The sequence below is a fragment of the Hoplias malabaricus genome, chromosome 1, assembly GCF_029633855.1.
Source record: "Hoplias malabaricus isolate fHopMal1 chromosome 1, fHopMal1.hap1, whole genome shotgun sequence".
NCBI classification, from domain to species: domain Eukaryota; kingdom Metazoa; phylum Chordata; class Actinopteri; order Characiformes; family Erythrinidae; genus Hoplias; species Hoplias malabaricus.
Window position 1 is genome coordinate 30,054,882 of NC_089800.1, and position 13,984 is coordinate 30,068,865.

A 13,984-nucleotide genomic window follows, 5' to 3' on the forward strand; every position below is an offset into this window, starting at 1 on the left:
TGGCATTGGCAGAAAGGATTCGGCAATTTTTAATGGGCACAACCCACATACACAGCTCTACTGCTCATCCCACAAATGCATGTTACATACAAACGTGGCACCATTTAAAAGGGAAATTAACAGGCTTTCCAATTGTATAAGATTTATTTCCAAGAAGCATTGTTACAACAAAGAAATAATCTACGAACACACAAATTTCCTTACTTGTTGCGCTAAGTTTATTATGTCAATTAGTTGTTAGAACCCTACATGAGAGTGACTGAGTTACAAGTCAGTTGAGGGGATCTGCATCTAAAAATAATAAAAAGCACTCAAAAATGTGCTTCAAAAATGCTATTCAACATTAAAAATATAAGAATTAATTCTCACAGACTTCGGGGTATTCAAGCTTCTACTCTTTCATCTGAACCATAACAGAAACTGCTCTCAAAGCAGAAAACTGATAAATTAGTGCACCAGCTGAATAATGGTCAAAATGCTATTCAATTGCAGAAATAATCATCATCACTATCATCCAAAAAGCACTCTTACAGATATTACTATGCACAGTAAGGCTGAATCCTTCTGAGACTTGTCTTAGCATAATTCTGTAATGAAAGCAAATGTTAAGTTATATCACAACAATATCTATCCAGCAGTCCCACCTGTTTCTCCTTGCCAATGTGCTCCTCCAGGCTGAGCACCATTGCTCTGTACTCCTCCACGCTGCTCGTGGTGCTCTTCAGGCGCTCTTTTAGGTCTGAGTTCTGATCCTCTAGCTGCTGCAGTCGAGCTTGAAGCTCCTCCACCTCCTCTTGAGGAACACCTGGAGCGCCAGCTGGAGAGAACGCAGGAGCAATGCTGGAGATTAACTTGTTTACTCAACACAAAAACTGCTAAATAAAAGAACAATCAGTTGCAACTAAGGCCAAAAGTATTTTTTTTATTACTGAATTTCACATTACAATCTCTTTTCCCCCCAAATTCTTAGGCATTTTCACCCAATACTTATTGATAAATACTGCCAATATGGAAAGTATCAGAATGCAGATGCATAATTGGAGAAATTTTGCAGTAGGTTGGGAATACACCTGCCTAAATTAGCATTACTGAGAATGTATTAAATCATGTAAACTGAATGCTTTCTAAACGGCTCACCACATTAATGATTTCTAAGCTGCTGATTGTTCTTACCTTTGGCCGTTGGTTTAACGGCCTGTTTTGTTGCGCTGCTCTGGTTCTCAGCGTTGTTCAGCTGCTGTCTCAGACTGGACACCTGCTGCTCTGCGCTCTTCAGCAGCTCCTTTGTCTTCTGGTGCAGAGCATTTTGGGACGCTAGCTGCTTCTTAGCCTCCACTAACTGAGCCTTAAGTTCAAGGTAAAGCAAAAATCAGTGATTAAAAATTGGAAGATCAGATTTAAGACTTTGATGCACACCTACAAAAAAGAGCCCTCCCTATTTTAAAGTAAATAAATAATAAATAAATAAATAAAGTCAATAGTCCAAACTTGGCTAACTATCATCCTTCAAGTCCTGTGAGAGACAAGCATCAAGACTATTCCTGGTCCTGGCTTGCAGATGGTGGAACAAGCTTCCACTGGCCTTCATTGTCTGAACAGCAGAGTGCCTGATTGTCTTGAAATGCAGACTGAAGACTCCTCTCATTGTCCAGTGTTTAAATGGTCACTATTATATCACTTATTGAATAATCTTATATTTCCTTAACACAGTGAATTGCTTCCCTTTCCCAGATAGCAGCAAATAATGTGGTAAGCTATAGTACTTCTGTTTATTGTGTATTTCTAACTAGGGCTCAGCAGGGACTCCTGTATCTTACAGTTTTGGAGTGTACTACTAAGACACTGGTAATGTCCCTGGACAAGGGGGTCTGCTATAGGCCTTCATTGTAAATGTAGGACAAATTTAAACAGTAAAACACGTGTGAATGTCATTTACAGGCTTCAAATATCTGTGCTTAATGTGCAATATCTCAATACTAACATAGTACTAGAACTCCCATAGATATGATTGTTTAAGCATGGGACCTCTACAATAATGCTGACTTCTACTAAATTTGACATTCATGTTCCAAGTTAGAGGTCTAGATTCAAGTTTCAAATTGCCTCTTATTCATTCATTAATTTGGCTGAACCTTTCTTCTGTGAAGAAAAAATGAAAAGAGAAAGTTGCTAGAGGGAGCGCAGCTTACATCCTGGCTGCGTTCCAGTGAGTGTCTCTGTTCAATCTCCTGTTCAAGCCTCTTCTTCAGTTGCACAATCTCCTTCTCCAGTAGCTGGATCTGGTTCATGTATCGCTGTTTGGTCTCTACCTCTGAGCGCTCCATTGTCAGCTGAAAAGAGAGCAAGGATTAGAACAGTGTCCAAAGTTTACTGACTCAAAGCCGAGTGTATCTGATACACTGTGCTAATACTGAATCTAAATTGATCAGTGCTGAACCTGGATGGACTTGAGGTTTGTAAGGAGCAGATTCTGGCCTCGCTGTTCAGTCAGGATGGACTCCTTCTCCTGTATCAGTCGGCTCTCTGCCTGCTTCAGGATGTCTCGCTCTTTACGGAGGTTTTCACTGCGCACCTTTGAGGGAGGAACAAGATAATGTCTGAGTGGAATATAATTCAGAGGCAATTTTATGAGTAGGACAAAAAGATTTACAATTAATTATACTGAAATTAATTTGACCAAGTAAAATTTCAAATGGATGATTTTATTTCAGAAACACTACTAATTTCACTATTAAGTTCTAAGTAAGGAAATTTAAACCAATTGGTTAACCATAGGAGGTTCCAGGACCCTGCTGAAGATATAAAAAGTAGCAGAACTATCATGTTGCTTATATAAAATGTGTAGCATCTGCAAATATCTTTCACAAATCTTCCTGTGCACATTAAATAATCTCTAGAATGTCAACAATAACACCCAACAAAAATAAAGGTATATTTATCAACAATGCCAAGTAAAAATATTCTACACGTTAGGCACAGACGCAAATAGAACGAATAAGAAGAGAGGGAAACAATGCTCAAATGCCAAGTGCTCTAGAGGGATTGAGGTGGTTAGTGGGAGGTAACAGCAGGGCATAATAGCATTCTCCAAATTCATGTTCTGCCTTTTTCATCTTTTTTCTGTTTGGTTACAGAGTGCTAAATGTAAATAGATAAGTTAAAAAATAAATAAATAAATAAAAAATAAAAAAACCCTGCTCAGAAAATTCACATTACACATATTTGTCGTATCTTGTTGCCACTCACACCTATTTATGACTATACTCATTGAAAATCTGTAGTCTAATCTAAACACTTTTCACTAGTTTTAAAACAGTAAGTTCAAATTCATACATCAAAGTGAAAACAGCCCTCACACACCTCAGCTACTGCTAGCTTCTCGTTGACTTCTCTTAGGTCCTGTGTCATGGTGTGGATGATTTGCTCATATCTCTGTGATGTGCCAGAGAGCTTCTGAACTTTCTCCCTCAGAGAGTCTATCTCTCGTCTGTACCCATTCACATTTTCCTGAAGCATCTCATACCTGCAAAGGATTTAGCGCACAGTTAAGGACAGACAATAGAACATTATTATTGCTGTTATCGGCCTGACATCTTAATAGCAGAATCTTTTTTGGTGCTATATAGAACTGTTTTCATTGATCTGAGGAACTCTTGAACATGTCTTTTGCATGTTCCTAGTTCTACATAGAAAATTTCTTGCCTGAACAACCTTTAAACAGCCATCTTTTTTGAAAGAGAATATTAAACGCAGCCAATCATTTTGACACTCAGTCCGACAGAGGGGGAGCGTGTTACAGCAGGAATGTGAGGTCAATGCATAGCCTCTATTATTATTTTGGATTAACATGCCACACCAAGACAGGCCCACTCACCTTTTAGAGGCAAACTCAAGCTGAGATGAGAGCTTGGCTTTCTGGGAGATGAAGTCAGATACTTGCCGCTGCAGTCGTTCGTTCTGCTCATTCAGCAGCTTGTCATTCTCCGCCTTCTCTTTCTTATAGGTCATAAAGGCATCATTCAGCTGTAAGAGACGTTCACTGATCAATTAAAAACTCTTCAAATCATTTAAAAGAACAGTAGGTAAGATTTGGTAATTTTGCTCCTAAGCTCTCCCTAGAGCTGCTGAGTATAATTTATTTTATAGCACTGTCCTAATATCAAGGGGAAGAGGGAGGTAGGGGGTATCGTTTCCTATTATCCAAAAACACTTACATAGTGCAGTTTCTGCAATGCTGAGCCCAGAGTAGCAATGACAGACTCTATTCTCCCTACTAGAGCTCAGTGAGCATCACAACAATTTTGAAGCTGTAACTTCAAGGTAAAAATAGTGTCTTTTGTACAAAATATGAACATGTAGAACAGCAAGACTGACCTGTTTGAAGGCTGCTTTGGCCTGTGTGGCCTGCAATGACTCTGCAGCTGCAGCCCTTACAGGTGTGGAGCGAGTGGGCATGCTGCCTGGCCGACTGGGGGTAGCAGTCTGGGACCCACTCTCTGAGCCTAAACAGGAACATTTGATAAAACGCATGCATTTCAGCACATTTTTAAGAAACAACCACTGAATCACTGCCATCGCACTGCTCTAAAACCCATGTCACCATTTCTGTTTTATCTGAGAGTATTAATTACTGAATGAAGGAATTATAGATACCCTTACATAGCAACTTTTCTTAGACACCCAAATCACTTTAGATTCTATACAATGAACACAGCTTTGTAGAACTGCTCCATAGCAGACAGTCCATTGAACTCACTCTGCGGAGGAAGGTTGACTCCAGCTGTTTGTAGCAGGATGCGATACATGTCTCTCTGCCTCATGGCTGAGTCAGCCAGCTGTTTCTGCTGATTCCTCTGTTCCTTCAGCTGCTCCAGTTCCTTCTGCACCTGCTCCAGACTCTGCTCCAGCTCCTTTTGCCTGTAAGAGATTAAACAGTCCCTGATTACAAACAGATATGAGCGTACATTAACTCAAAGTTTGCTTGAGTTCAAATCTCCAGGCATTCAAGTGCTGGCCTTGGATAAGTGAGTGAAAGACAACAAACTAAAAGGCAGTACATGAGAAGATATGCTTTGCTTTCTTGTTGTGAGTAGTTTTGAGTAGTGATTACCTGGCCGATTTTGCCTCATTTTCGCTCCTCTCCCGCTGCTCTTCCATCTCTCTAAGCTGAGAGAGCAGGTTCTGGTTCTGTTGCTGAAGCTCCTCCACGCTGCGGAAGGCCACCTGCCTAGAGCCTGATACCTCAGAGCTGCTGCTCACTGCGGAGTTTACATCCTCCCGGACCACCTGGTTCCCTCGCGCCTCTTCCAGCTCCACCAGCAGCACGCGCACCTGACCACAGAGACATGGTGTGAGAGTGAGAGTGGCGTTTGTGAATGCTGGGGAAAACACACCCAATAAACTCTATAGAACATCAATTCATCCCAAGTTGGCTGCTGTCTACAGCTACACAGCTATTTTCCAGACAAGATCAATTGTGGAATCTGTTGTTCTTAAAAAAATTATAAATTCAATCAATAAATAAATAAAAAAAAACCCACAGTGGTGAGAATCTCAGTTAAGTGCTAAGTTTACCTGCTGAGACATGTCTGCTATCTGTTTCTCAGCCCTCTGATGGTCTCTCTCCATTGCTGAGGCTCGCTTGTTGGCCTCAGCTGTCTCTTTCTGTCGTTTATGAATTTCCTGGTAATGAAAAAGAAAATAAGTCAGTAAAAAAAATTCCAATAGCTGAAACTCACATTAATCCACCATACTTTTCCATATTGTTATTATTCATATTGTGGAAGCTTCTTGAAATCATGATTTCAATTAATTTTGATTTTTTAATTTACAATGGGAGAGGTTCAATGGGACATTACAATGGGGTGTGAAATATATTGCTCATGCTTAGAATCATTTTTCACCATCTGAGCCCAAATAGTCCCAGCACTGTCACCCTGGAGTTTGCCTGTGCTATCAATCACGATTAAGTGCTTTCCAATTAAGGCCATTCAAGATTTCTTCAGCGAAGTTGAGGATTAATTCTTCACTAAACTGTCAGATTTGACCTGGTTGCCATATTAAGCCAGTTCGTGCTTAAACCCTCAGACAGCGGGAAGTGGCTATATTTCACATTATTTTTGTCTGATGCAGGCCAATAATTTGACAGTTTTTAAAAACAGTAACGTCTTTTAAATGAAACATTTCTCAACACTGCTGTTTAAGAAATTAGAAACTAATTTTGCATGAGTAATTCAAATCAAATGATTTTTGTCAAAACAATGTGTGCCAACCTCAGTCCATCTTTAAGGCTCAGATACAACGATAAACTCTTTTGTCCAATCTATGCCTACACTCTATGTAAAGATGTCTGCACTTCTCTCTCTCACCTTCATGGCCTGCTCAAGTTTTCCACAGAGGCTGCCCATGGACTTCTGCATATTCTCATATTCCTCTCTCTGTCTCTTCAAGACGGGAGCTTTGGTCTCCACTTCCTGTACAATCTCATCCAGAACCTTATTAAGACGCCTGTTCTCCATCTTCTCCAACTGCAGGTGGTCCTGAGCCTCCACAAATGCATTGTACAACTGCCATGGAGCAGAAAACATGTCAATCAATAATGCATAATAGATCACATCTAAGAAGCTTTACAGTAGTGTTTAAGACTGCATGCATAAATGTAGTAAATAAAATAGAATTAATAATAGTGAGTGAGATTTTACATGTATATAATAATTAAAGGTTATTCTAATCTGCATTTAAATAACAGCACTTTATTGAAAATAAATACTTTTAAATTATTACCTCCATAAGCTTCATTCCAGGTTTAACGATCTTAGCCACAGCGGCAGCGGTTGGAGAGAGGTTGGTCAGATCCTCTTCAGTGAGCGCTGGAACTCCTATTCAGGGACATGAGAAGGACACTGTTTCGATGCAAAGCACTGATCTGCACTTCCATATAGAGCAGTTCTTAAATGTGAGTGAGTATGCATGAGTGATTTACAAGCAATTCTCTGAGATGTTTCACATCAAAAAAAAAAAAAAAAAAAAAAAAACCATTAATGCTCCACACAAAAATATAAACAATGTTTGAGAAGTTGCGTAACCAAAATTTCAGCTTAAATTAGAGCGGCATCTTTCAGAAGAGATACACATCACAGAGATACTGAAATTATACACATTTTCGAAAACAACAGAAGACCAACTATGAGACTTCAAGTATTTTAAAGAGACTTTAACATATGTATTGTTATGCCACCATGCAAGGCAGTAATCTGGAGCTCATCTTTATACCCCACAAACTCTTTCAAGCTTGAGATTAATTCAGGTGAATTAATTCAGTTGTTTTAAGCCAACTTACATGATTGCTTCAACAAAAGAACCACAGAAACACTTTTGTGATTGATCAAAACATTGGGGGCAGCTGTGGCCAGGTGGTTAGGGAACTAGGCTTGTAACCGGAAAGTTGCTGGTTTGATCCCTACACCTAGCAGGTCGTGACTGAAGTTCTCTTGAGCAAGGCACCTAACCCCCCAACTGCTCCCTGAACTGGGCATGTGTGCTCACTGCCCCCTAGTGTTCAAGTGTGCATGTAAATGTTTGTTTGACTTATACTGCAGAGAACAAATTTCTCTGTGTGCAAGCACAGTGGCCAATAAAGTGATTCTAATTCTAAAAGTTAGGGGCTCATTTACATTTGATCCTTATCAGTGTTGATCAAAAAGTAGATTGACAACAGACATGGCGTTCTTGTTTCAAGATGAAGAACATTAGATATCGCACCTCTCCGTTTCAGCTCAGTGAGCTGTGAGTTGGAGTTCTCCAGGTCCTTTTCCAGAGTGTTGATCTTCTCTTGCAGCTCCGCCTCCACTTTTCCTCGGGAGCCCTCCAGCTCAGACAACTTTTGCTCAGTGGCTTTGTTTGCTGTGGGAAAGAGACAAGTTCCATATTCACAAACTATTTACACGATTGTTAAAAATCACACTAACATGGCCAAACCAAGCGAACAAATGTTTTAGGTCACTATAAGATCTGATGCACATGAATCATTTTGGGTAATAAAATGTCTTTAGTATCACTGTAAAACAAATGGAAATTGGTATGTCTTTTTACGCGCCCCCACTTTTACCAATTTATAAAAATAAAGTAACATTAATTGTTAAACATATTTGCTCCTAAGTGTTTCCCTGCACAAAAATTAAAATACAAAACAGCTTCCTGAGAGAAAAAGCCTAAAACTTGCACATTCGCTCTGCATAAAAGACATTTAATCCCCTCATTTCAGTGAGCTTGCTTTGTGATATGCCGCCTCATATTTTCTTGTTCTCCCTTTGGAAGTTGTGGCTTGAGAAAACTCATCATCTGCTGCACATTTAGCTCTCACAAACTTGTCCATCTTTTGCTTGTAGTACTCAAACGTGTGTAGCTCATTTGCCTTGCTGCGCCTCCCCTGCAATAGACCCCCCCCACCTTTGAAAACCACTGGAACCACTGGTCTACTGAGTCTAAAAAAAGAAGACGAAGCTGAAGTCTTCATACCTTCTGCTGCATCCTTGAGCAGTTTGTTGAGCTCTTCCACAGCTCTGTTAAGTTCAGTGTTTTTAGCCTCAGAGTCCGCTGCAGCACTCTACAAAGACCAGACAGCTCAGAATATTAGGCAGTCAAATATGCAAGCATGTTAATAATCACATTAATTATACATCACAAACACAGCTGCTCACCAAGCACATGATAAAAAAGTGACACACTAATTTTGTAACTAAGTAATACATGGCCATTTTGTAGTTTTTTTTATTATTTTAAAGATGACTATATGGGGTTCTTTTGTCATCATATTATCATGGTTGTAGCAATGAAATAAAAGTTTAGTATTTATTTTTTTTGGGGGGGACTAGTCTTTATCAGACTGCACATGTGCAGACATTGAAAAACAAAACAAATCAGAGTAAATGACATGCTCTGAAACCTGCTTTACGGAGCTGTAGTAGAGATCTCTATCACATCTCTGAAGAACATATAAGACCTTTAATCTGTTCTAAGAAATCCGAGCAGGTCTACATGATCATTTACGCAATCACTCTATCACTGCAATCCAATAATGATTTAGTAATTACAGTATTACACTGTGTAAAAACTAAAACATAAATACCCACACAATACCCACACAATCAACTGACCTTGTACAAGTTGCAGAGTCTGAGATTAGCATTCAGCTCATTGCGGTATTTCTCCTCCATGGCCGTGCGCTGGTCTTTCTCCTGAAGCAAGAGAAACGATCCCATTCAAAACACTTTCTCTGATGCGGAAAGGGAAAGTAACACAATTCCAGTCAACAGTGACAAACCTCTTTCAGTTTGCTCAGCAGATCTTCTGTCTTCTTCTGCAGGTTTTCACTCCTGTTCTTAAGGTTGTTGACTTCATCCTGAAGCCTAGTTACCTGCAGGGAATGATTAGAAATTTCCACTTTACGCTGGTGTAAAAAGATCTTGCTTCCTCTAGTTAGCGATTTTACATTTATATGAGTACATAAGTATACATATTATAGGGGGAATTCCAACCATTACGACTACTGCATAGTTACAGGGTTAATAAGTAAACAAAGATATTCAGAGTAGTTTGATGTAAAATCGCTCTGAAATTGTTCACACTCGCAGTGATAGGTGCGATAACCAGACGTTAAACTCCTGTAAAAGCTCGGGAGATGATTGGTCCAATGCCAGGTGATGCCTCAAACATGTGAGCACTGGCCCCTTGTTCTGACAAGCTTCTGAGCTCAGTGGGAACCTATTTGTACTAGCTAGGATGCATATTCTGTCTGAACACTAAGCACTTTTGTGAGTCGCTCTGGATAAAAGTGTCTTCTAAATGCTGTAAATGTAAGGAGTTGTGCATTTGTATTAGAGATTATAACAACGCCTCCTTAACAGTGCCTCCATCAAAGAAATCTGAGTCAATAATGTCCTCAAAAATAAAACCTTTTGACATTAAAATGCTCTGAATTCCTTTGTACTTTTTTTTTTTTTTTTTTGAGTGCAATTTTTTTTTCATGGATTTGACATTTATTTTGCCAGTCATAGTGACAGCTGGCAAAGATGTTTTACCTCATCTTTTTTGCTCTCCAGAGAACATTTCAGCTCCAGGATTACTTTGCCCTTATCCCTGGTCAATGTGAGGAGTTCGTCTGTTTTACTCTTCAGCTCCGAGTTCAGCCACGTGTTCTGGTTCTGAAGAAGCTCTTTTTCCTGCTCCATTCGTTTCTCACGATGCTGCAAAAGGACAAACACAGCTGTGTTTAGGTCCAATAACACATACAATATTCAATTCATCCTAAAACTGAATATTGTTGCTATAATATTTAAATTAAAAACATGACAACATCTACTAATAATTGTATCATTAAAAGAATCAGAACAACATATTGTTTTAATCAGTATTCCATTAACTGCTGTAAAAAAAGGAGAGTCTTCTCTTTTTTTTTTACCTGAATGGACAGTTCAGACGCCTGGAGTTCATCCAGTTTGAGCTGAAGCTTGTTCCTTGCCGCGCTGGTTTCTGAGAGTTTCTCATTGAGGCGTTTAAGGTCCTCTAAAAAAAAAAGTAAAATGCACACACACAGAATATGTTCATATGCCCATATTAGGTGAACAGTGATAAATACAAATGGACAATAACATGACATCTCACCACTAAGATTCTCCACCTCCTGGGATTTCTTCTCAACCGAGCGAGACAGCTCCCGGTTCTCAGCCTCAATCTCATATTTGGCTTTTGATGGCTGGCTCTGAAACAAGATTTAACATACAAATTACAAATAAATGAGCAGAAATTAAACAGTTATTGGCGTGTTTGTGCTAAGAAACAAAAGAGAGTGATATAATATACTGCTTATGTAATGTTACATACAGTTAACCCTTCTATGATCTGGAACATCAGAATACATAATTTACAGGTAATATACATAAGAGCCCATTTATTTTCTCTATTTATGAGTGACTAAACAATTAAATATAACTACAATTTTTAGTATTTGAGTGCTGTGTGCTGGATTTCGTTTATTCCCTACTTTAATTTTCACTTATTTTAACAATATGAATACACATCTTTTATATGTTATTTTATGTTGTACAATGAAAAAAAATGGCACATTATCTCTCACACACACACACACACTATATATATATATATATATATATATATATATATATATATATATATATATATATATATATATATATAAATATCACACTCACACCTGGCGCACACCTACTAACATGTGTTTTTGGATTGCAGGAATAAAACACAGCCCTACAAGCCCGGTCATCTGGCATTACTTCCACACAGAAGGCAGTCTCAGCTACAAACACGCCAAAGCCAGACCGTAAGTAAACCCAGACTGAACCCAGACAGTGTAGCCAGGTTACCGCACTAATGATCTCAGACCCTTCATCCATGTGCTGGCCAAGCACCTGTGGCTGAGCCTAGGGTTGTTACCCAAGGTGAATGCCATTTTTTTTATGTTATAAGTTATGCATGTTATTTACTTTTTCCCACCAAAAAATATGATATCAGGCACAAAAGCCAAGTCCTCACCTGCTGTGATGTTCCCTCCTCCTCTTGAGTATCTTTCAGTTTCTTCAGTTCTTCATCTAAAGAGATGAGAGGGATGTTATTGCATCGTAGTTTGAGTTTGAAAAAAAAATAAAAATAAAAAATACACATATAAGGACACTGATGATTATCTAGCAATAGAGACAAGTAAATTGGGCTCTCTGCGTTGGGATCTTGGCACTATTTTTTAAACAATACAAAAAATAACAGCAACATTCTTAGCTCAGTAATTCTGAGATGGGCCTATAATTTTTTATAGCTTTTTCCTCTTTATTATATTTACATAATGTAATAATGGGTATTTTTGTCACTCTTTAGTAGCATGTGCTATCCTGTCAGGTTTCAATGGCACACTTTTTAATGAGGGGTCAGTTGAGACAAAGTTTAGCAAAGTTTGGGTTCTTCCTGCAGTAAGCTTATTCAGCTCGGCTCAACATCTCTGTTACAGAGCAATCTCCCCTAGGATGGATACAACAGACGTGGCATTAATGTAGGATATCAATTCAGTCATGTTGTTTAAATGTTCACGAGAGAGCACTAGTGCCTTGTTATCATAAATTGATAAATTAACAATAGGGTTTTTTACATGTTTTACAAACCTTAGTGTTGTTAATCATAGGGGTAAAAACCAGTTACAAGTCCAGGAAAATGAAATTCCTCTCACACAAAGCAAATCATTGATCGGTTTATTTTCTGTGACGCTTCATTTTGTCCAGGGTTGAGGGTGTAGAGCCATCTTTTATCACTGGGTGCAAGGCAGGAACACACAATAGACAAGGCGCCAGTCTATTAAAGTGTATCAAATGCCTCCCCAGTCACTCGCACACACCTGTGGACATTTTAGCACAGCCAGTCCACCTACTGATGTGTTTTTGGATTGCGGGAGGAAAATGCAGCCCTACAAGCGTGGACAACCAGTCTGAACGCCAAAAAAAAATAAAATAAAAAAAGAAGCCAGAGACTGTGGCCAGGTTACCTCCCTAATGATCACAGACTCTCCATCCATGTGTTGGCCAAGCATCTGTGGCTGAGCCTAGGGTTGTTACCTGGGGTTGTGCCCTTGAGCCACATCTACCAGACCATTCAAATTACTTAAATAAAGACCTTCACTAAGACATTATTTGGACTTACTGAGCTGGGTGTTTTCTTCTTTGAGGGCCTGATACTCTTTCCCATTGGACACAAGTTGTTCCTGGGTGTCAAACAGTTTCTTCTCCACATTGAAGAACTGTTGCTCTGTAGAAACACACACACAGTATGTTGATCAGTGATTCAACAGTGCCCTGAAATAACATGCTGAACACATTTAGCCACCCTCTCAACGTCTCTACATTGCTATAAAATAAAACACTATACAAGTTTCCAATGCTCTCTGTCTCAGGTTGTTTTTAAATCTACAGTGGAAAGAAGGGCCTTAGTTACACATCAAATTCCTGTTAGTTTAATTCAGCACATTACATGCAAGAAGTGAGTATAACTACTGGACACTTCGGTCTCCTAACTCTTGTCCTCTGTCTATCTTCTTTACTCCCCTGTCTCCCTGAGCTACCTTAAATATCCACGGTTGCTCGGCCAAAACCTTGAGAGGTCATGAAATTCATTGTTTTTTTAAAAATGTGACTCTAAAACGAAGCCTTGGGGTTAAGTCAAAACCGCGTTTCATATCAATCCTAAATCCAAGTTCTGCTGTCTTAGAGGAATGTCTTCATTTACACACATGACTTAATCTATTTTTAACTGACAAAGAGTGATTATCCACAAAGAAATTCAGCTTGAAAAGGCCACTACCCAATCAATTTATTGTGGTTTTAAGCTTGATTTTAAATCAGATCCAAGTCTTATTCCGGATCTGGGAAACTGGAAGTTCCCTGGGAAACCCTGTAAGTTTACTTTGATGCCACTGAAGAAAAAAAAAAACTCACAGTTTATACAACATATCTTTCTTTAGAGACAAACAAAATGTTAAAGCAAATCAAACCAAGCAAAGTAGTTAACTAAGGCATCAAAATGTTCTTCTATGGCTTTTAATGTGAAAAGAAATATTTAGAGCTGAAGCTTGCGAATAAGCTGACTTCATCCTCTTAAATTCAACTATTTGATATACACCATTTAAGGTAGAACGGACAACTGAGGTGAGAGAACCTCATCCTCATTGGGAAAATAATTTAAGGTGGAACGAACAATTAAAAAAAGAAACATCGGTTTCAGCAATGAAGCTAATCTAGCATTTAAGGTGGAACATAAAATTAGAAATAAAACATTTGTTTTATTTAAACATAGAATTAAAACCTTTTAAGGCACCTATTTAAGGTTGAACGATAACAAGATTAAGAAGCTAAGATCACTTCAGCAAAGTAATGCTTCACATTTAAGGTGGAATGGACGGATTCAGTGGAAT

The 13,984-nt window shown here is 38.8% G+C and overlaps 1 protein-coding gene across 1 annotated transcript in view; it reads right to left on the reverse strand.

Moving 5' to 3' along the window:
- The window catches only part of tpra (translocated promoter region a, nuclear basket protein), a 35,046-nt gene that overhangs the window by 20,652 nt on the left and 410 nt on the right, over window positions 1-13,984 (reverse strand). Inside the window, exons 2-22 of the mRNA XM_066661741.1 lie at window positions 12,718-12,822; window positions 11,569-11,624; window positions 10,663-10,759; window positions 10,460-10,563; window positions 10,080-10,244; window positions 9,323-9,415; window positions 9,156-9,236; window positions 8,518-8,605; window positions 7,762-7,902; window positions 6,784-6,878; window positions 6,369-6,566; window positions 5,575-5,682; window positions 5,111-5,331; window positions 4,757-4,917; window positions 4,375-4,502; window positions 3,875-4,023; window positions 3,361-3,523; window positions 2,438-2,572; window positions 2,190-2,330; window positions 1,174-1,345; window positions 645-817 (exon numbers count right to left, since the gene is read on the reverse strand). Coding sequence (XP_066517838.1) covers window positions 645-817; window positions 1,174-1,345; window positions 2,190-2,330; window positions 2,438-2,572; window positions 3,361-3,523; window positions 3,875-4,023; window positions 4,375-4,502; window positions 4,757-4,917; window positions 5,111-5,331; window positions 5,575-5,682; window positions 6,369-6,566; window positions 6,784-6,878; window positions 7,762-7,902; window positions 8,518-8,605; window positions 9,156-9,236; window positions 9,323-9,415; window positions 10,080-10,244; window positions 10,460-10,563; window positions 10,663-10,759; window positions 11,569-11,624; window positions 12,718-12,822 — 2,774 coding nt within the window. The remainder of the gene's footprint in view (window positions 1-644; window positions 818-1,173; window positions 1,346-2,189; window positions 2,331-2,437; window positions 2,573-3,360; window positions 3,524-3,874; window positions 4,024-4,374; window positions 4,503-4,756; window positions 4,918-5,110; window positions 5,332-5,574; window positions 5,683-6,368; window positions 6,567-6,783; window positions 6,879-7,761; window positions 7,903-8,517; window positions 8,606-9,155; window positions 9,237-9,322; window positions 9,416-10,079; window positions 10,245-10,459; window positions 10,564-10,662; window positions 10,760-11,568; window positions 11,625-12,717; window positions 12,823-13,984) is intronic.